The 24,544-nt window shown below is 36.4% G+C and overlaps 1 protein-coding gene across 1 annotated transcript in view; it reads right to left on the minus strand.

Annotated features, from left to right (window-relative positions):
* Positions 1-411: 411 nt before the first annotated feature.
* LOC111058077 (leucine-rich repeat-containing protein 24) overlaps positions 412-24,544 on the minus strand; it is a 59,260-nt gene continuing 35,127 nt past the window's right edge. The window contains 7 exon segments of the mRNA XM_039438557.1: positions 412-1,500; positions 1,502-1,513; positions 2,987-3,155; positions 4,879-5,042; positions 7,622-8,015; positions 9,001-9,739; positions 10,800-11,058. Of these exon segments, the coding sequence (XP_039294491.1) occupies positions 715-1,500; positions 1,502-1,513; positions 2,987-3,155; positions 4,879-5,042; positions 7,622-8,015; positions 9,001-9,739; positions 10,800-10,929 (2,394 nt within the window). The 5' untranslated portion in view covers positions 10,930-11,058 and the 3' untranslated portion in view covers positions 412-714.

Below are 24,544 nucleotides of genomic sequence, written 5' to 3' on the forward strand. Positions count from 1 at the left end.
GAAAGACCGGTTTAGGTTATTACACCATCAAACTGATAAACTTTAACAGAGATTGACAATGGTGTAATAACCGGAACCGGTCTTCCTAATTATCAATAAATCTGTGGTTTTTGACAATTTCTTAGTCTTTTTCATTCAATTTGCATTAATTTGTTGTTTGTGGAATTGAATTTGGATTGAAAAAGTCGAATTATAGGACCATTTGAAATAAATGAAATAATAAAACAAGAATAGAAATTGTAACATTATATAAGTAAACATTTCTAGGAGATCTATTTTTAGAACCTGACGATGGTGTGATCACTGAAACTATTGGTTACATTACAATTTGTATTCTTGTTTTACTATTTTATTAATTTTAAAGTGTACCATATTATTCTATTTTATAAATACAAGAGAGTAGCCCTGAATTCTTATGTTATTTATTTCAAAGGATACTATAATTCTATTCTATGTCCTGTTGTTTTTACCTGCATTGTTTCTATCGTCTATGAAAAAATGAAATCAAATGAAATAAAATTCATGCATTTGAATCATTAAACTCAACAGATAGCATCACATTTGATACAACAAGATACATCCAATCACTCCTCACCATCAGCAATCACAGAGTTGTGTGTCCACTTTTAGAAAGTGAACAATATTTTACACACTACTCGTTACTGATGCTTCTCTGACACTTTTGCAGTTCCTGCTTAACGTTCACACTGTGTCTCATAGGGAGACATACTCAACAGTCAGCGGCGAACAAAGGGGTGGTGGAGGAGGTGGAGGCAGGATATCCTCCTCCTCCTCAGTCTGTGAGGACAGTTCCAAAGTCTGTGTCGACAAACTGTTGGTGGCGTCAGGTAGCGACAAAGTGGAACAACTACCTTTCGCGGTCACACGAGGTCCCATGTTGTCGTAGTGGGGTGGAAGCTTAGGAGTGGTGGTGGATATGCACTGGTCGACCTTCTTGATGGTCTTTGTGGGGGGGAGGACTTTGGAGGATGGTTGACGGGGTAATGTTGCAAAGGTGGTAGCAGAACGTGGTAACTCTGTGAAGCCAGGACCGTAAACTGGTTGGGGATCTGTCGCTGCACCGTTTGGCAACGTTGCCTGGCGGGGTAATGTTGTGAAGAACTGTGCCTGGTCACTGACCCCATTTTGCAACGTTGCAAACTCGGTTGCTGACCTAGGAGGCAACGTTGTGAAATATGTTGATGACTCCGTTGCACTAGTTGACAGAGTCGGGAAATATGCTGACGTGTCAGTTCCCACACTTTTGCTCTTGCGGTGTGGTAGATCTAGGAGGTCAGGGTAGCGAGGAGGTTCGACAGGGCCGCCATCTTGTCCCACAGAGACGGATATGAAGATGTTGCCATAGGCGGTGGCTGGCAGAGTGGAGTTGCCTGAGAATTCTGGTGGAGGCGGGAAGACAACCGGTTCTATACTGGTGGGTGGATGAGCGCCTAGGGTGCTGGTTGCCCCACTGTGGCTCTCGATGGTTATGTGAACTGGGTTGGTCACAAACCTGCAACAAAAATTAAAGGAAACTTTGAATTGACAACATAAAATATAGTGTATTGATCACATGATATATGATGAGTAAAATGGGAATATTCCATGAAATGTGATCAAACAAGTAGGTGCCTGTTGCACAAAAAGCATTGAAATTTTAATAATGATTAATTCCATGAGAACCAATCAGAGAAGTCTTTGTTTCGAAAAATCCTTCTCTGATTTGTTCTCTCAAAATGATAGATCATGATGAATATTCAACTGGCTTTTGTGGGCCTATGCTCATAAGATTGTAAATATTGTCATATCAAAAATCAAGATCAAGGCTCTAAAGGTGAAAACAAACTTATGTGCCACAAACACGTGGATTTCGCTTCTCATTAGCTGATGTTCAGCTTATTATATCTGGTTTCCTACACAAACAGTGAAATACAGAATGATTTATACTAAGTATAGAAATGAGATGAAAGGAGAAATGAGAGTGTGCTCATAGAGTTTCATTACCATCGAGTAGTAATACAAATACTTTCAAATCCTCGACCAGCACTGATATAGAATGGTAAGCTGAGTGGGAACATTTCATCTTGGTTGAGTTTAAGAGCATTGAAGGAATAATGATAAATCAATGAAGACAAATAAGTGATAATTGAGAAACAATTGAAAGATTATTTGCCCAGGAATCTCAGTTATAGCTGGGTTGTCAGTTGGGCTATGTATCCAAGCACAATAATTTGTATTCTCATCTCACCTATGATCAAACCATATGAAGCGTTTTTCAGACGAGTCGCAGTGTAGAAAGCTTTCCCATTGGCTGATTATCAGCCGATCTCCGAACACCAACACAATCAGCGAAGTGAAGAGCTTCCTGCCCTGCATACTTTTCTGGAAAACGCCCCATGTGGCTTGGCCCTTATTCTTTGTACTTTCCTTCTCAATTCAGGCCCAAGAATTGGTTCAATTCTCAATCGATTAAATTGACTTTTTCTTCATCTTCATTGTCACCCTCTTCCTCACAATCTTCTTCTTCTTCTTCTTCTTCTCTTCTTCTTCCTCTTCTTCTTATTATCCTCCTCCTCCTTCTTCTCCTACTCCTCCTCCTTCTTCTTCTTTTTCTTCTTCTTCTTCTTCTTCTTTTTCTTCCTCTTCTTCTTCTCCTCCTTCTTCTTCTTCTTCTTCTTCTTCTTCTCCTTCTTCTCCTCCTCCTCCTTCTTCTTCTTCTTCTTCTTCTTCTTCTTCTTCTTCTTCTCCTTCTTCTCCTCCTTCTTCTTCTTTTTCTTCTTCTTCTTCCTCTTCTTCTTCTTCTCCTTCTTCTCCTTTTTCTTCTTCTTCTTCTTTTCCTGTTTCATCCTACTCCTCTTCCTCCTCTTCCTCTCTGCTCCTTATTCACCAATATTTATATTGTATGTTCGTATCTGATTACAAATAACCAAAATATTCTACTTCATTCTAATTATATTCAGAGCAATAGTTTAGGTGACATCCTTACCTCGAGCGGCAAACTGTGCATACTGGTCTCCATCATCTCCATGTCCTGCTGAGAGAGACCGTCGCAGCTGCCTGTAGTGGCGGCTCGTCCATCAGTTGTGGTGGTAATACTGACGTCCAGTAGACGCTTGTCCTGGTCACTGAACGACGCTGAGCCCTTCATTTGTCTCCTGCAATCAGAATAATATTTTTATAATTTCATATCTTTTTAAATTGTATGAACTCAGGGCTACTGTCTTGTATTTGTAAAATAGAATTATAGTACTCTAGTTCTATTCTTGTTTTATTATTTCATTAATTCTAAAGGGTACCATAATTTTGTTTTATAAATTCCGTAACTGTTTGAATATACAGTAATAATAATCATACTTTCTAGCAGTCTTTCAACCAGTTTCTGGTTTGCAATTTTATAATGTTTTACTATCAGCATGATTGAAGTGTGAGTTGGAGATTTGTTATAACTGAGAAAACTTTGAGATGAGATTTTTTATAATCATATACTATTAAACGAGCAACTTCTGTTTATATGTTCAGATGTTTAGATGTTTATATGTTTGTATTTCACCCGGATCTCGAAAACGGCTCTAACGATTCTCACGGAATTCAGACCATAGTAGGTTTATAATATAAAGATTCGATTGCACTAGGTCTCATCCCGGGAAAAATCGCTAAAGGACATTAAAAGGATAATTATTACTCATCCTTGTAGAAACAGCTGGTAATAATAATTTCGTCGTCTGTTGGTGATGGAAGTGAGAGAGCGAATTCATGTGTGTGGAACTGTGTCAAAATTATGACTCAGCTGTTGAACTTTTGTAATCATTCAATCAGGAACTCAGTACCAGTTGCAAAAACCTGTGATATTTTCAATCCTGATTAATTCCAGTAGATCCATCTTTTTGAAATGGTCTTCTGGGATTTGGTTCTACGTGATGTTAATCAGGATTAAAATTTAACCGCTTCTGTGCAAGTGAGCCTTTGTGAGGGAAATTTTCGCATTCCCCTGGGAATTAATCTCAATTCACTGTGATTAGATAAGAAAATTCCTGTATGAATGTTATAAACGTTATTATAATTTCTTCTCTCGTGATAAACTTTTTATGCTTTTGTACTCCAGAGCGGAGCTCGGTCCCCGATATTTATTTATAATTGAGATGATCTACAAGGTGCGGAAGATCTAAAGTTTCATCCTCAGGGAAGAATGATTGCCCAAGAATTAAACCCAGCTGCCTAAGGCAAGCGACAAAGTTCGTGTGCTTGTAAAAATGCTTGCTCAGATCCCTCCAAATGCAACTTTCTTTTGTAGAGACATAGATAAACAATAGCGTAAGATATTACGCTATTGTTTATCTATGGTAGTGACGAGGCACATTATAATCTCAATAGATAAGTTGATATGCGAAAAATACAATAATTATTGATCATTGAATAGACTTAGAACGTTGTCAAAAATTCACTTTAATTGAATAAAAATTAATATTTTACAGGAGCATGCTTTCGTGTGTGCTCACACATCATCAGCGTTCTGAGTCTATTCAATTATGGAAAAGTTCCACAACATCAACATTCACACTACTAACTCAATTATTGATCAATGATTGCTAACATATCAATTTATTATTGATTGATTATGTGTATTGATCAGTGGATGCCAATTAATTATGTGATTGATGGATTCAATAATTTTCGATGATGAATAAAAATGATTGGATCAAAGTATAAAAGTATATTGGATCAAATATCAAAATCATTGGATGATAAATTCAATTATTGGATCAAAGTCATCAATATCAAAATTATTTAAGTATAAATTTAATTATTTGATCAAAGTAATCAATATCAAAAATATTCAATTATCATGAAATTATTGATGTTCAACGAATCAAGCCTCACCTTGCAGCACCTTTTTTGCCTCGCAGCATAGCTTTGCGACGCACACGACACGCGAGGCAAATGAGCAGCAGACTCGACATTAGCAGCATGCTAACAGCCGCTCCAGCCCACACCGCTACCTTCAACCAGGGCTCCCTCTTAGACAGTGTCGTCGCTGTTATTACCTATCGAGAAGGAAAAGAGAACATAATGAGTACTTCATTCATTTACTATTTCTACAAGAAAGCACAGAGTTTGAGAGAAAAACTGAAGATAGGCCTACTCCGTGTACTATTTCTCCCCCAAATTAAGATGATATTTCAAGAGTCCGAAATATGGTTATGATTTCACTCATATGAAATTTAGTTCATTTCCACTCAAAAACTGAGAATTTCAAAGTTTATTCTTATCAGCTCCATTATTTGAACTAATCAACAAGAAATACATATTTTTCTCAATACATTTTTATCATCTATTATTATAATTTTCAATTAGTTATCAACTGACCATCGATTATAATCAACCCATTTCTTGAGATGAATCTAATCTAGGTAATAGTGTAGTTATAATATGGTAGTATTTTATCAACATTGGTATTGGTATCCTTGTCTACTAATCGACAAAGCATTCTGCTCCACCCCCACATCTTGGCAATAGAGATTCAAAAAAATTATGTGAATTCTCTTTACAGATGGAATTAAATATAGAATGCATTTATTCAAATGCTAATTAATATTAAGAAAAATGTTAATGTTAATTAAATGTTAAATGTTATTTAATATTGAATAGTTAATTATTATTTAACGGAGATCCTTAATAAATGCTGTAAATGGGAGCTGCTATCCAGTGATTGTCAGTTTGGTGTAAGGGTAAGCATTCCTGACTAGCAATTGGGAGGTACCGGGTTCGATTCCCGGGCTGGCAAATAATCTTTGGATAGTAGTTCTCATCGAATTCCCATCTAGCTGTTAACCCTGTTATCAATGTTTGCAGTAGCAGAAGTCTTCGGGGTGATTTACAGCATTTATTTAGGATTTTCGTTAAATAATAATGATATATTAAGTAGCATTTGAATAAATGCATTCTCTATGTAATTCCATCTGTAAACTGGTTGGCCGCTATGGCTTCGTATAAAATGGGAGCTGCTATCCAGAGATTGTCAGTTTGGTGTAACGGTAAGCATTCCTGACTAGCAATTGGGAGGTACCGGGTACGATTCCCGGGCTGGCAAATAATTTTTGGATAGTAGTTCTCATCGAATTTCCATCTAGCTGTTAACCCTGTTGTCAATGTCTGCAGTAGCAGAAGTCTTCGGGGTGATTTACAGCATTTATTTAGGATTTTCGTTAGATAATAATCATATGTGAATTCTGATTTTCGGAAACTCAAAATAGAGCCGATTTTCAATTTTTCCAATTGCAAACAGACTACCTACTACTTGTGGAATGTATAATTGAACAAGTTATACTGGAAATCAACGTGCCCCAGGCTATTATGATTTCAAGATCTCATTATGTTTTCACCAAATATTATAATATTTTGGGGCTGAAACTCACAAGGTGTTCCTCAGGGTGTTATCAAGAATCAGCCAATCGGAGGGCTCTCTGTCCTGTCGTGTCGTGCCGACTCGTCTGAAGAAACACCTCGTGTGCTTCGGCCCTTACTGGCTTTTCCAACGTCATACATCACTTTGTAAATAGTAGAAGTACCATATCAGCACCGTACTTCTCCAACAACCTACAGAAGTGCCTGTCTATCCATAGCTACGAGTAATATAAATTGAATGAAAAAGACTAAGAAATTGTCAAGAAACCACTGATTTATTGATAATTAGAAAGACCGGTTTCGGTTATTACACCATTGTCAATCTCTGATAAAATAAAACTAAATACAAGAGCAGCAGAATCTATACTGGTAGGCAAGTACTGCTATTGGTCGAGGGCATGAACGCCTGCCATTGGCCTAGCTAGACAGTCTCCCCCCCTCAACGGTGTGACAAAATGGCGGCTTAAGCAACAGAATCGCCATGATACTGGCTGTCACGTGTTGTATTTCTTACAACATCCAGTTTTCCAAGTGTTATGTACTCTGTCGAAACATATCAATTAATTGTATGATTACTTTTTCCTATGAACATTTGGATGATTACCATTTCATAGCCTAATAAGGTACATCAAGCAAAGCCATCAATTCTGTGTTATTGGTTCTTTTACAGTCCCCGTGTAGTCTTTCCCTATCTTATGCACAGTGCGACTTATTCACTGTGGCGACTAAATGGCACCTAAAGACTGAACCATTGCTCGGTTGATACTGCAACCATAGAGAAACAATAGCATAAGTAGATATCCCATGGTATAGGGTGTTTATGTCGCAACTTTTACTGTTATCTCAAGCCGATTACTGTCGATTATTGTTGAACGGAACAATATGAGAGAATACCAGCGTCATAAAGCTTCACGGGAAAGAAATACATGGACTATAGGCTTGAGATAACAGTAAAAGTTGCGACATAAACGCCCTATGCCATGGGATATCTACTTATGCTATTGTTTCTCTATGCTGCAACTCATTGGTGTGATGGAGAGAAAATTTTGGAATACATTGGTGACTCATTCACTGACACCACCCCATTCAATAGTTTTGTGCAGCAGAAAAACTGACACTTTTGTACTTTTTACAACAGCGCGACTGCCAGAAGGTTAATTTATCAATAAAAATCAAATAAAAGAATTATTTGACAATAAATTATTAGAAACCAACTGACCTCAGGCAGAATAAGTGAAACATTAGCGGTAGCCCGGCCTCTGAGGTTGATAGCTGCACATGTATATTCTCCAGCATCCAAATCTGTGACATTCAGCATTGTCAAAGTGCTCCACTTTTCACCGACTATTTCCCCCTCTTCCTCGTCAATGGTCACTAATACTAGGTCGTCCACTTGTAGTGCGTGGCTTGATACGGAACCATCCATTTGCAACGCGTTGCTTGATACGGAAGAGGAGTGGGATGATACAGAAGTGTCCCCTTGTAATGTGTTTGAATGGTGTTGAGATGATACGGAAGAAGGATGGGATGATACGGGAGAGGTAGCGTTGCCAAGTGATCGACCGTTGAATAGCCAGGAGACGGTTGGTTCGGGATCGCCTTTGATACGACACCTGTGGAGAGAAAGGAAATAAAATAATTTTATTTATTTCAGAATATCTGTAGATGAAATTGTCAAGTTGGGACCATACCTGTCATGAAGAGTTAAGATCCGATTTTGAATGATAAAGGCCTATAGTGTTCACGTTATAATTTGCAGTGTTTGATCAGCAATGGTATTGCTATCCTTGTCTATCATTCAACAAATCGGATAGCGGTATCTCTTTCTCGCTTTGCTCTGTTGCCAGATTGTCTTATAACAATAAAGAATTGATAATTCATTTACAAAATAATCCATCTTAATTATGAAAATTCATTATGTAATTATTGAAAAGTATACTTTCTTTCTATAAAATATTATTGATCATTTTAAACGAGAATGAACAGTTAATATTACATCAATAAACCTGTATCAGCTACAGTCTATAGAAGGCATTGACAAGACAGCGGTAAGGTGTGTACAGACTTGATTGCCACGAGCACTCTCATCAGCTGGTGCTAAGCTTATATTATATCATATAACATTTTGTACACAAATCGGTGAGATAAAGATGATAAGCATAGAATCAGCTGTTAAAGAGTGGAATGCGCATTTTTCGTGGCACATAAGTATGTGGGAACCTTCAGATTCTTACAATGAAGAGTAAGAATGTGGGATATTGTTTGGAGACCATCAGAAATTCCAAGATAGACCACTCCAGGTTAAGAATCAATAGATAACTGGAATTATTATCGAAACATATCAGTCCTCATCATCCTGGATTGAAATTAGTTTTCTTGAACTATTCTTTACGGCACTACAATCAAACTTTATAGTAGTGCCGTCAAAAAAAGTACAAGAAATAAATTATTCACGAACAATTGGTTATGGAAAGTGGAATAAATCAGCTAAATTTGAAATTGATCAAAGATTACAATGTTCCATTAAAACAACTACTAAGTTTGAAATCTCAGTCAAACTTGATTGAAAATCGATAGAAAATTCTCTGGAAAACTCACCGAAACGTAACATTCCCTCCAGGCTCCTCCTGCACCATACTCTCCTGCAGGGTGACTTCCGGTGCACAGGCGAACTCCATCCCCACCACTTCCTCCCACTTCCGGCCTTTCAGCACTTCCGGTTGCTGGCAGCTCAACGGTTCAGAGTACAAATTCGACTCCAGCAACCAGTTCCGGAATCCCCTCAACTCACAACTACATTTCCAAGGATTCCCATCCAGTTTTAACGTTTTTAACCGGCCCGTTGGCAAGAAAACGGTTTCCGAAACTAGTTGCAACCGGTTGTCGTTCAAGGTCAACGTCTCCAACGCTGCCAGATGTACGAAGGCTTCGCGGTGGATCAGTTTTAGCGCACAGTGTGAGAGGTCTAGCGTCCGTAAATGTGGCAACACTGGGAACTGGTTCACTCTCAACTCACTTATTGGATTCCCGTTCAAATACAAAACCCTCAATCTATCGTTCCCCGAGAAAGTGTCTTGATGCACAGTTTTTATCAAATTATCAGACAAATCCACCTCCACCAAGATTTTTAAGTCTCTGAAAGCGTCTCGATGTAACTCTATTACACCAGCGTTCTTGAGAAAGATTCGTTGGAGGTTGAGAAGTCCCACACTTTTGAAAGCATCCTGCATGAGGTAGGGAATCCGGTTGCCGGCTAAATCGAGGACCTGCATGTCGGAATCCAGTGAACCAGGAATCGCGGTGAAACCGGCGTCTTTGCATAGTGCCGATTTTTTACCTGCGGAAACAGAGAAAAAAATTATGATTGAGGGAGGATCATAGAGTTTAAAAAGGCACACATCAACAGACAAACGTATTGAAGAAAATATCAAACGTCTGCGTACAGAATTGAGCAATAATATTGAGTTAGAAGAACGTCTGTGTGCGTTGCAACTTTTGAACATATCAAGATAAATCCTCTTCTATCAGCCTGCAGACGTATGCAAACGTGTGTTTTTGTGTGCAAAAGCAAACATGGGATATCTTCTTATTCTATATTTTCTCTATGGTGTAATTCAGTTCATTTCAAGATAACACGAATCTGATAATATTATTACAAATTCAGATGATAAAGTACAGTTGATGGAGATTTTAAAGATTGAGGAAGTAGGCTACTATATTGATATTAACGTTATCAAGAACCGATTCATACACATCGAATTTTATTGGAAGGTCCAGTGAACGTTTAGCTCTACTACCAAATACCAACTAGCTGACAAGCAGCTAAAACAAGTAATTGAAAACGTGCGTTCAGGATTTAAAATCGACAGGTCTGAACGCTACTTCAAAATTTGGTCCTTCAATAAAATTTCGTTTGAACTTTTATCGTACGTTTAAAATCAATGTGTGTGTAACTAGCACACAAAATATTTCACACAAAATTTCAAAATATTTCCCATATACTGGTACACCATCTATTAGCTAATCTATGACTACATGGAGGTGAGGTCGCTTTTTTTACAATTCTCCATTGATTTGTTACATTCCAGGTCCAAATCAGCAACTAATCTATCCCCGTTTGGATTGTGATGGCGTATAATGAGCTTTAATGAATCTCTTGAACCATTCAACATACAGAATGATCCATCAAATTTGCATTAAATGTCCTAGAAACCAGGCCTGAATGTGATTAAAGTAATGTTGAATTTTATAGTGCTTATTTGTGTTGCATACCAGTTTGTTACCAAAGTGACTTATTTTCTAATTTGAAGTAGCAGATTCAGGAGAGAAATAATTTCTAAGGTGTAGGTCTCTATGAATAATGACGTATCTTTGAATGAATGACTGAATTGGGTTACCTTGAGTCCACTTGCACCGACAGGAGGAGGGGCAATCGGTCCAATCTGGTGCCGGATTGGCGGGAGTGACCACTAGCAGCAGTGCAAGAGAGAGGGTGAGGAGAAGAGAGAGCGCCTGCAGTTGCATCATGCATGCACAAAATGCACCGGCCGATGCACACTGCACTTGCACTCATGTTGCATCCGCCCCTTCCGCCCCTGTCTCCCTACTGGCCCCAAGTCTGCCCCCTGGCCAGCCGCGGGGCATTGGGAGCTCCACCTGCAACAGAGAGAGACGGAAGATGGGTTAGTTTTGGGAGAAAATTGATCAAGTTATCCGTATGAAATCAGTAGAAATGATTGGACTCAGGTTATCGAGTCTCAGTTTTCCACTGCCTTCTAAAGGAAAGAGCATGATTCAAGTCAACCTGGTATAACGAATATAATTTTAATAATTTTTCAATCTTGTTGTATTATAACCATTCAATTTATTATTTCAATATATCAATCATATTTTTATTTATTTATTAGATAGAGCGAACAATACAATAGTCGGAAAAGAAAAAACAGGCTATTGCCCAAAACTTCTTCAATTTCCTGATTTTGTCACAAATCGTCCAAATATTATGTAGGTTATTTATCGTCATGATTATAATATAATTTAATAATAAACTATGTGTTTGAATATTTCGATAGTTTATTATAATTATCTATGGACAACAAACGATTTGGCAACGTTTCGGAGCTGGAAAAAGATATATATATATGATTTGTCCAATGACAAACAAGATATCAAACCAATTTTGAACGCACGCAGCAACAAACGGACTTATGCAGAGTTGTAGACATTCTTACCCATGGGTTCAAATGCTGCAACCCACAAATACATCCGACTGTGTCCATTATGTCTAGTCCAACTCCATTGCATGTGCAATCCGAATGAGTCAACAGTTTGTTATCAATTCCAATGAATCCAATTTTGATTTATCACAAACAAAAAAAAATGGCTATCCATTATTACTTTTGTTTCAGAAAGATTCTCCACTTTGATCTTCTCTCCTCCTTCCATAATATTGCATTTCTTTACTATTGTTTTCCTTCTTATAACTTCATCTATCTGAGCTTTCGAATGTTCAGCCCACTCAAGAATCTTAATATCAACTGTAAATACCAGAACTCTTATTCAGCAACAGGCGCCCTATCAAATCCTCTTCTCTAGTGTTCAGGAATATAAACGTTTGAAATAATGTAGATTATGCCCCTATTATCAATGCCAACAATTTTATCGAGAGTGAATCATACCATAGATCATTGACCGAAGCTAAGCTGAGGTCTTAGTTTCGACTCGATCGACTTTTGTCTGTTTGTTTGTTTGTACCGCAGTTACAGTCCCAGTTATTGTCCGATCTGGATGAAATTTGGTATACAAGTTCTTTGAAACAAGGCACAGAAACGTATGTGTAACGATTTTTGATAAGACCTCCGGTTTTAATATAAATTGTGCCGCTCTAAAATTTGCTGTTTTGAATGAATTGTATCGTTGGAATGCTATCGATAGAGCTGTCAGCGGTAGGCTAAACCTTGAAACGTCTGAGCCACTCAAAATCATACTGTATTTATTAATTGAACAAAACTTCTCACTTGATAGCACCATTTCTTCCCTTTTCAACACTATATTTCCCTGTTTCATAGATGAATAGTTTCTAGACCTACCGAACCGGCCGGAGACATTACAGCTTAGTTAGTTAGCTCTTGTTTTCGTTTTAGTATGAGATCGGAAACCGACTTGTGAGCATAAACATTCTGGATAGGCATAACAAGCCGCCATAACATTGAATCCTCTTTTCATGAAAAACATTATTAGCAACCTCCTGTCATTGTCACCAACAAACCCATCTTATTTAGAAACATTTTCCGTCTCTCTATCGTCTGTGAGACGATTCATTGTCTAAATTGTCAACTGCATATTCCATTTTTCTATCAGTTGACCGATTTCTCATAATATTGATTGTTAGAAAAGTTGCAATATTGTAAATATGAGGACAATATGAAGTTACCTCCTTGAGAGACATTTATTAGTCTGGTGTCCCTGGAGACAATGTCTTTAGCACTTTCAATGGAGAAAATAATAGATGACATGGATAAATCTTCACAATATAGTCTACTGTACTTTCTTAATGGCCCTTCTCATTATTTTGAAAGTTGTAGGCTATTCATGAGCAAGGTCTACTGTTCGCAGAACTACTAGTACTAGTATACTCATACTATCATTGATACTATTCACTACATACCATTAATAAACTAGTAACACTATATAAATAATATGAATGTATAATTTCCTTAGGCAAAAGCCTAATTCATGAAGGCAAGAAGAAGAAGAAGAATTTCCTTCTATTTTTATCCCAAATTAATTTTCAAGTATAGCAATCATCCGTTAGAGAACAGCACCCACTAAATGAAAAGATGCCGCTAAATACAGTACCAGCACCCCAGTGATTGATTAATAGCTCGATATGCTCGACTAACGACACTTAATTAATGAAGGTTGAAGTTCACATACTCACACATCCACATGTCCTCACATCCTCACATATACACTGATACACTCACACTTATATACTAATCTCACACACATAATATACTAACATATGCACAGTCCCAAAGTGTTGCACAGTCTCTAATACCTCACAAATACACACACATACACACAGACACAAATACATACTAACATATTCAGAGTCCCAAAATGTCACCTCTAACCTGTCATAGACTGACAGCGTCATAAGTTATGAATGGATGTCATTAGTCCCCTAAATGGCGTCGGGGGTGGGACCCATATGTGCATACCCTTGCACTTTTACACACCTTGCTCTGTGTTGTAGCAAAGTTTTCGACTAATTAATTATTTTTGAATGGTAACATGCTGTGAGGGGGTGCAGGGTGCTAACTTCTATCATATTTTAATATTGTCACAACTTTTGGTGACGTGTGGGTGATTTTGTGAAGTTTTTTTGGGGGGGAGTTTCAGCTCTGTTGTTCTTTGTCTTTCTCAATCTATCTTACTCTTTCTGTCTCTCTTTCTCTCTCTCTCTTTGGTAGAGAGTTAGTGGGGAGGATATTTTTAATATTCTTTCCGAAGAATGGACATTGATATGTCCAAAGCTCCACCAATTTATGTAGATGCATAACAATATAATTATTATCTATAGTTATTATATTACAAATTGCTTTTTCATATCATATACAGTTCAATAATTATTTTCTTAGTCTATATTATGTAAATTCATGTATAATTTTGCTGTATTGTAAGCTATTGTATATAAGTGTATAAGCCAGTATATATTGTAATCTACATAAATAGAGTACTCAATCAATCAATCAATCTCCATTCCCATCTCTATTTCTGTTAATTTCATGTCAAAATACTAGACATTGTAATGTGTAATTATTGTAAATACTCTATATGTCAATTTTTGTAAATGTTACCATAGGCAAGAGCCTAGTAACAATTGTCAATAAATATCTTATCTTATCTCATCTTATTTCTCACTCTCTCTCTCTCTATCTCTCTCTCTCTCTCTCTCTCTCTCTCTCTCTCTCTCTCTCTCTCTCTCTCTCTCTCTCAATTCACTCAGTCTCTGTCTCACTCACACACATTTTTCCCTTTTCATATTGTGTAGAAGTGAAAAGGTTCTTCCAATACAGAAAAAATCATGGAACTCTTAGGACATTAAATATGATTGCCCAAGGGAGAAATCTCTTTCAATATATCTCACTCTGACATACACACTATTTCTTTGTCTACAATATTGTGGACAAAATTTTGTCCATGGGGATAAAACAGGGGAAAAAATTGTTCCAATACAACACTCATCTATCTCAATTCATCCATATTCTTAAGAATAACTGATAGTGATTGCTATTGTGTGGTCCACATTACAATGGCAGTATTCTATTAACATCAATGGTGCTCTCATTGACAGAGCTGGAAGAGGATAGCGCTATCTGCTTTGTCGAATGATAAACAAGGATGGCAAAACTAATTCAGTCTAATACTGCCAGTATAACGCAGACCTGACTATAGACGTAGAAGAATTGATACTACACAATGGAGAAGATGAGAAAATATTTTCTAAATACATAACACTTCATGTGATACATCATGAAAATGACTCACTATGGTAGTTAGGGCTGTTTGCACAGTGTAAGTTTAGGCTAAAGCTTGACCAAAACTGGATTTTTTTTGGTTTAAACTAAAATTCCGTTTGCACAGTATCAGTTAAAACTCTGTATTGAGTTTAAACTCTGGGAAAGTTAAAACCTCCAAAGCAGGAGGTTTAAACCAAATAATTTGGATTTAACTTGACATCTGTAAAGATTTGATGGGGAAACAGCTGATAGTGAATTATTTTTCGACAGTTGTTTTTAATGCTTCTGTAGACGATAATTATTATCAATAATTAATTAGGTAAATTATTATTTAGGTTATTTTAGGTATATATTAGGTTTATTCAGGTTAAAGTGAATCATTATTTGAATTCAAAAATAATTGTAATGGAGGAATTGATAGAAGTTTTTAATGCAATCGATATAGATGACAGCAGAGAAATTATGAAACTGAGAAAAATTGGGCAAAAACAAATAATTTAAAATTCTGGGATAGAGAATTTTTTTAACGGTTTTGCTTGAGTACAGTAACTGCCAATTTAGTATTATGATTGAATAAACCACTTGATAGAAATTGAGACAATTTTTAACAGTGGTCTTCGATTAGAAAACATGTTTTTAATAACACATAACTAAGTTATATTGCTTTCGAGAGATTTCTAATAAACGAGGAAGACCGTAGTAGATTCAAGCGTAACAAAATAAGTAACTTCTTTATCTTACAATCTAAAATATATCTTCTGGAGCGATCCAAACATAATTTTTCAAAGAATTTCTTGATCGCTTTTCACTTTTATAACCGTACAGCTTACTAACAGCTCTGTGGATTTTGAACAAAAACAAGAAAATACTAAAATAGTAGCTACATAACCTCAATTTACTGATGGTTTGTAAACAAATTTCCTGTAAAAATCAGCCTTCCTGATATTAAACGATGACATTCTACTACCAATTTAACGCTAAACTAGTTTAACTTAGAATGGATTAGTAGATGCACTGAGAAAATCGATTCAAGTTTAAACTTTCAGATTAACTTAAACTCGATTAACTTAATCGAGTTTAGCAATCTATACTGTGCAAACGGCCCTTAAAGTGGGGAAACGGATTTCAAATTCAAATTTATTTTGTCAATCAAAACAATTACAATTTCAAAGAAAAATAGTATACATCACAGAAAATGTAATTAGAAAAATCCTTTTCTGATTAAAATCTTGAAAAATTTCAAGAAGATATCCCATGGTATAGGTCGTTTGTTCGTAGTTCGTAGGTCGTTATGTTCCAAATTCTAAGTCAACTTCTTGTCTCAAAGCCGATTAAACTTACTACTGTCTATTATTGCTGTTTTTTTTTGGGGTGAGAGTGTGAGAACGGCACAGTATGAGAAACTATCATCGTCACATAGCTCCACAAAAGAGAAAAACTATCGGATTGAGTTGACTATAATATTTGCAACATAAACACCCTTTACCATGGCATATCTTCTCAAACTTTCTTCTCGCTATGATTTTACAGTAGTGAAGGGGAGAAAATAAGTCCCAAAACCATAATAAAACCTCATGTGATACATCATGAAAATGTCGAGCAGTAGAGATTAATTTGTGGAGATGGTTGGTGCATTTAGAGGGGAAATTAACAGAGTGTTGATTGGTCTATCAATTACCAATTTTGCCGACTCAGCGCCTCTCGACAAAAGGCTTTGACAGCCGCGTTGCTGATAAGAATGGCTCAACCGCTATGCTTTAATCTGCTCTGCACTGGGTTTATATTACTCCTGGTCTCGGTATAGCTTCCAATAATTCATGCAGCTCTGCTACATTTGCTACGGAAACCTTATGTTTCAGTTTCATAGTTTTTCTATGGATTTGATTCATTCATTCTTTATTTGAAATTTGAAATGAAATCGCTGTCGTATGGGTTTTGAGAAGAAATTTTGAATTAAAAAAAATTTTGTTAAGACAACGATTTTCTAAAAATATTGAAATAATTTATAAATTATTGATAATCAGTAATAAGGAAACCCTATTACTAATTATTCGGTATTCTCATCTAATGGGATGAATTCAGGAGAAATTCAATCAAACACAATGAATGTTTCAATTCATTATAAAAAAAGGATTACCACTTTACAAAATTCCATATACATGACAATATCCTTATTCTAAATTGATGATGGGCCCATTTATTTGTTTAAGTCTTTCATGAATCTCAAATCCGAAAAATATAATTTGATCGTCACATTACCTCGGTACCGAGTTACGTCACAGAGTATTTGGTAAAGATGTTACATAATTGCTTGAAAGAAAACACAGCTTGGCAATTATTTCCTATCCTCCATGTCCGTTTTAACCTGTTCCTCGTATGATGCACTTGGAGTCCCTTGTCCCCTATTCATAATTGTGGATTGATTTGGCATTAACAAGGATCGTTCTTCCATAGTCAGTAGTAAATTAGTTTGCCACAAACATGGACCGCTTGAATAGAGGGTTTGAGTATAGCTTATATACAAATATCTTCATATGTCGAAAAATTCAAAATCACTCAACAAAATAGGAAGAAAGAAACTTTGAAGTGAATAATCACATCGTGGAGTAGTTGTTAAACCTAGGGCTGCTTGCTGGCAACTGAATAAGGAGAAAATGATTTCTCCCCTCTACCAATGCCTCGCACTGGCTGGGTGCTCACCCACAGCTGGCTGAGTAAGCACAAATAAATAAATGCTCTCGTTGTTCTCATTCTTATTCCTAAATGTTAATACTTATTTGCCATTTCGTAAATGGAAGGGGAATGAAATTTGATTCATAATCAAAATTCGTTTCAGAAATTTTATTTGCCAAAAAATTTATACATCACAGAAATTTGATATGGACAAGTCTAACAAAAACACAATATCTTATTAATTCATTCATTATACAATCTTTATCCATTTAAACAATAAGTACATTATAAGTAATGAGTAATAAGTGATGTATAAGTTACATTATGAAAACAGTGAGGAGAGGGAAAATATGATAACCTTTTGCTATTTCTCTCTCATATTTTGAATTCGTTTTGAAATTAAATTTGTGTAATGGTTCCTTGTCACAGGGAATTCTCTGGTCCTGAATTTGAGTGAATTTGCTATAGTAATTCTTGTAATAATGCATTGTTATATGATGAAAAGTTCTCGATTGATGGGGAATTTTCTGTTCTTATAATACGAATTCTCCATTTTTCAATAATTTTCAATGTGTTGTTCCAATGTTAAACATTCTTCTCACTTCTTCATCTCTTTCATTTCATTTCATGATATTGAATTTCTTATTATTTTTTGTTAATGTAATGTTGGCAACTCTCACCTGCGCACAGGATTTTCCTTGCAGGTGATTGGTTTCTTGTATTTTTGCTGTTCAAGTGAAATTTTCGAATGAATTGGTTTTGGAAGAAACAATAAAGTTTTGAAATTGAATTTGAAATGTTTTGACTGAATATATATATGAACTGACTTCTACTTCAACTATTTACCATAATTATTATTCTCTTTGAATATCATATTTCATCTAGAATGATTGGGGCAACTTTTTCAAGCTATTCTTCATTTAGTAATATTTTTCAAAATTTATCTAAACATAAATTCATACTACTCTAGTTTATTTACTGCATGTATGTACCAATTTGTTATTCAATTGAATTATTTGTTTTTTTTTAAGCAATTATTCATCTACTTATATTATTTTTTTCTCTAAAAATAGAGAAGCTCAACTACTCTAGTACAATACCGCAGGTAACTTACCAGATATTACAATATTTATTCATCTATAAAAACTAACCTTACCTTATGCTACAAATTATCATACTTTTCTCATAAAAACCAGACTCCTTTCCACACACAGGCTACAGCCTTCGTGGAGGAGGAGCATGATTTTTTTCTTCACAATTTTTGTATGACTGTATTTCAATTTTGTCAATATTGTCTCATATCTACTCTAGTTGTTAGTGTCTAAGATTAGTTAAGTAGGTATTATAATAAAATCATTACAAATTTGTGATGTGTACACCATTGTTTGTAATTTTTCATGCAATAAAAATAATTTGAATTTGGAATAGATAATTGACTATGATAATCATTTATTGTTTATCTTCTATTTATTGTTCGATATCATTTACTGTATCAATCATTTATTGTTCATTTATTGACTATGACAATGCTCATAATATTGTTTCATTTCCTTCTCATTTTCCGTACAAATTAATTCTTCAATTGAACCAACGATGATCCAATAATTTCAGGCTGGTTCAAGCAATACAATGTTATATAATTGTCATCAGATTAAACAGTAGATGTGGATCAAAAAAGGTAACATTCCAATGAAAATAAAATATTCACATCAATTGAATGCGATCCATGTGACTCAATTCAATAATTTTCGTTGAGTAAAGATTGAACAGTTACCCTTTCAACAGGGAGAGAAGCGATAATTGTATTGGATGAGAGACTGGGAGAGAGAGTGGGAGAGAGAAAGTGTGAGAGAGTGAGGAAGAAAAGGATGAAAACTCAGATAAAAGTTGACTGAAGCAAAATAGCAGCTGCGTTAAGAGAAGAAAAATTGGATTAACTTGGAATTTTGTGAGCAGTGATATAGCTCATGAAAAAGAGCGTGAGAGAGAGAGTGATTGAGAGACAGTGAGAGAGGGATTGAGAGAGAGAGATAGTGTGTGAGGGAGTGATACAGCTCAAACCAATACATCACCCGACCCATGTCAAACAACGATTTCCCTAACCGTCTGTCATACTCCTCACTAATTTTTTCTCCTTCTAATCCTATTTTCCTTTTTTCTGATATGTTGATATTCTTCTTCCTCTCTTTCTTGTTCTATTCTCCTTCATTCTCTATTCATATAATATGATCTGACATTAGGGACTCCTCATCAATAGAAGTCATACGAATATCATTATTATCTGGAAACAGAAATTCAAATTCAAATACGTTTAGTCGTACAATTTTATGAGTTTCCTCTGGTTTGGTCTAAGATTTTGATGACTTAATATCTTCAGTGCTCCAGCAAATCCATCTCACATAATTTAATAAAGATGGAACAGATATAGAACCGTTCATTGCATTTTATCAAGAATACAGCACACGTCTTCTTCATATTATTGAAACACTACTGGAGGCACCATAGACTATTTATTGGACTTCTCCCATCTTATGGTGCACCAATTAAATCAGTCATGAAACATGTGTGATGGAAATTAAAATGTGGGAGTAACAAGTAAAAATGGGAAAGAATTGAATGGTATAAGTTTGATTCAAAAGTGAGAGAAAGATAATGATTAGACTGAATTAGAGACAATTCAGTGCAAAAGTTGGATGAAACTTTGTCGTGTTGTACAGAAAATGTTGGTGTGAAAGGGGAGAAGAGATTAATTCTGGTAGTAGGAGAGAGACAGAGAGGCGAGAAGTAAAGCAAATTGGGAAGAGGGTAAGAGAAGGTGTGTGATGATGAGGGGTTGGAGAATGAGAATGAGGAGGAGGAGATAAATGAGCAGGAGGAGGAGGAAGGAAAAGCAAGAAGGAGAATGAAAAGAAGAAGATGAAGATAAGTAGGAGATGAGAATGGAGAAGGAGGTGAGGAATAAGAGGAGGATGAAGGAGAAGAGGATGCAGAAGATGTAGAGAAGAAGGAGAAAAAGAGAAGGGAGATTGATTGAGTACTTTATTAATGTAGATTACAATCAATCAATGAAAAGAGAAGATGAAGATAAGTAGGAGATGAGAATGGAGAAGGAGGTGAGGAATAAGAGGAGGATGAAGGAGAAGAGGATGCAGAAGATGTAGAAGAAGAAGGAGAAAAAGAGAAGGGAGATTGATTGAGTACTTTATTAATGTAGATTACAATCAATCAATGAAAAGAGAAGGAGAAGCAGAAAAAGAAGGAGAAGATGAGGATAAAGTGGAAGGAGGAGGCGTAGATGAAGAGGTAGAAGAAGGAGCAGAAGAAGAATGGGATGAAGAAAGAGAATAAGAAGATGAAGAACAAGAAAAAAGAAAAGGAGAAGGAGGAGAATAATATGAAGAAAAATAAAGAAAGAGTGAGAAGGAGTGGAGAAAGATAATGAAGAAGAAGAAGAACAACAACAACAACGAGAAAAATGATAAGAAGGAGGAGAAGAATAAGAAGAGAGAGGAAATGAGAGATAGTGAAGAGGTAGAAGAAGTAGAAGAGGAAGTAGAAGAAGTAGAAGAAGAAGAAGAAGAAGCAGAAGAAGAAGGAAGAGAGTGTGTAAAAGAGAGAGAGTGTGTGAGTGATGAGTAGAAGAATTTGAAGAAGAAGGAGAAGGAAAAGCAGGAGAAGGAGTAGAAGAATGAGAAGGAAGAGGAAGTGAGAGAGAGAGAGAGAGAAGAGACTGAGACAACCCACTACAGAGCCGCTTGTAATTTATCCAGTTAATAAGATTTTCGAATCAGTCGGTACGAGTCGAATAAGATAATGAGTTTAGGCCTGTGAACCACTGTGTCCCACCCCTGGGTCATGCCCACCAAAGTGAAATGGGTCACAGCTATGTGTCCCACCCGTGGCTCACAGGCAGCCATTGATTTGTGCGCCAAATGCCCAGGCAAGTCAACTGGGAAAAGTCTCTCTACAGACAAATCCACATCAATTTGTCAGTGAGCCTCATGGATAACTCCAATTCAGCTCTAATTTATCCTATACTGACAAACTAGGAGTCAACTGAGAGAAGTCTAAATTCATGAAGATCTGTCAGTAATCCTCATGGATAACTCCAATTCAGCTCTAATTTATCCCATACTGACAACTGAGAATTCAACTGAGTGAAGTCTAAATTCATCAAGATCTGTCAGTCCAAAGCTCCGCCAATTTATGTAGATGCATAACAATATGATTATCTATAGTTATTATATTACAAATTGCTTGTTCATATCATATACAGTTCAATAGTTATTTTCTTAGTCTATATTATGTAGATTCATCCATAACTTTGCTGTATTGTAAGCTATTGTATATAAGTGTATAAGCCAGTATATATTGTAATCTACATAAATAAAGTACTCAATCAATCAATCAATCAATCAGTAATCCTTATGGATAACTTCGATGCTCTCCATTTGAATAACAGTGACAACTGGGAGATCAGTTGTAGAAAGTCCCCAAAGTGAGATAAACTTGTGTCAGTGTGAATTGAATGAAGAGCATCAACGCTATCCTTATTGAATACTGACAGAATCAAATGAATTACACTTTACAACACTAAATCTGGTTAGACACACTTTTGCAATTCAAACGAATTGCTCTGTGTCAAATTGGTTGGAGGAGGAGGAGGAGGAGGAGGAGAAGGAGGAGGAGGATGAGGAGGAAGACGAGAAGGAGGAAGAGGAGGATTAAGAAGAGGAGGAGGAGAGGAAGAAGGAGGATGAGGAGGAAGACGAGAAGGAGGAAGAGGAGGATTAAGAAGAGGAGGAGGAGAGGAAGAAGGAGGATGAGGAGGAAGACGAGAAGGAGGAAGAGGAGGATTAAGAAGAGGAGGAGGAGAGGAAGAAGGAGGATGAGGAGGAAGACGAGAAGGAGGAAGAGGAGGATTAAGAAGAGGAGGAGTAAGAAACTTTTTTTGGAAAATCCGGTTGATTCTCTTTCAATAAATTTATTAATATTATTAATTCAATTCAAATTTATCAATTGACTAACCGTCAGGCTCGCTTCGCTCGCCATATCCGTCTAGGCAGGGGGCTCCGCCCCCTGGATCCCCGACTGGATCCTCCAAGAATGAGATCAGCTGGCTCGCTTCGCTCGCCTTCATTTTTCATTTGTAGGACGATCATATGTTGGGACGATCCAGTCAAGGGTCTAGACTGAACGTCTGGCTAAACGGATATGGCAAGCGAAGCGAGCCTGACGGCTAGTAATATAATATTCCCAGGAATAGCAGTGCCCAATCGATTTTTCCGCGATAAATGCATTTCAATCTTCAACTTGGTGTCAACCTAACAAAGTCAACTCAACTTAATGCCAACCTGACAAAATTATTAATTTAGTTACCTGTTAACAACTGTTTCGAAGAGGTACTCTATCTAGATTATAGTTCTTTGGTATGGACATTTTTCAATTATAATCAAGAGAATAAGAAGAATATACATGCTAAAAGACAAACTTTCAAACCTTAAAAACCACCCTTAGAGTTGAAATATTGTCAAAAGATTTCTTAGTGCGCCTCTAAAGGGCCAACTGAACATACCTACCAGATTTGGTCCGGTAGATTTTTAGTTCTGTGAGTGAGTGAGTCAGTCAGTCAGTCAGTGAGTGCCATTTCGCTTTTATATATATATAAACTCTGTGATTGTGTGAATAAATGAGAAAAATGAAATGATGAGTATCTGTATGTTTATTCCAACTCAAGTATGAATCGACCTCAATAAAAATAACACCATGTATCAAATTGCATATCTCCTTGAATAAACTTGGTTGATTAAACCCAAAAGTCTGGTGTGGCGCACTCACACAACTTTCCTTGCCGTTATGATCATCTGACGCTAGTGTTCCCGCGCATCTCAAGTCCACTTATAAACGAAGATCTGAGACAGCTGGTGACAGGACAATAACGCTGGAGACACACGAGGTCTGCTATCTCTTCATAGTGAATCATTTAATAGAATCAACATTTGCCAACAGTTTGCAATTGGATAATCACATTTTCTCGAATTTCGAGCTTATTTTCAATTTTGAGTGAAAATGTTACTGTACATTAATTGAATAGATTTTCATGCTCAATCTTTTCCACTCGAAATTTGTTGTTTAAATTGTATCTGAAGCCTGATAATTGAGAATCTAAAATGAAACTTCGCATAGATGGGGCGGAGCTCCTGAAATTTTTAGAGATATGGGACTTGTGGCCGTTGATAGAGCTTATCGATGACTATTTCAGGTATAACTTCAATCGAAATCCCCTTCTCTTGACATCATTTTCGCCATTTTAGCCGCCATCTTGAATCGCATTTGATCGAAATTGTTCGTGTAGGATCCTTATAGTGTAAGGACCTTAAGTTCCAAATTTCAAGTCATTCCGTTGATTGGGAGATGAGATATCGTGTACACAGACGCACATACGCTCATACACACACACAACACACACACACACACACACACACACACACACCACACACAGACCAATACCCAAAAACCACTTTTTTGGACTCAGGGGACCTTGAAACGTATAGAAATTTAGAAATTGGGGTAACTTAATTTTTTTCGGAGTGCAATACTTTCCTTACCGATGCTAATAGTACAAGGAAAGTGAAAATTCATCGATGATATTCAAATACCAGGAACTTATTAATAGAAAAATTATCAAGATTATTAACTGGACGAGGTATGTGATTAAGAATGAATCACAGAAGCTGAAGAAATGAAAAATGAAAGGAAGAGGGATTGAATAAAGATAGAGAGAGAGAGAGTGAGTGTGTGTGTGTGAGAGAGAGAGAGTGTGTGTGTGAGAGATTGATTGATTGATTGATTGAGTACTTATCTATGTGGATTACAATATATACTGGCTTATACACTTATATACAATAGCTTACAATACAGCAAAATTAATTATAGATGAATTT

The sequence above is a fragment of the Nilaparvata lugens genome, chromosome 12 (genome assembly GCF_014356525.2).
Source record: "Nilaparvata lugens isolate BPH chromosome 12, ASM1435652v1, whole genome shotgun sequence".
NCBI classification, from domain to species: domain Eukaryota; kingdom Metazoa; phylum Arthropoda; class Insecta; order Hemiptera; family Delphacidae; genus Nilaparvata; species Nilaparvata lugens.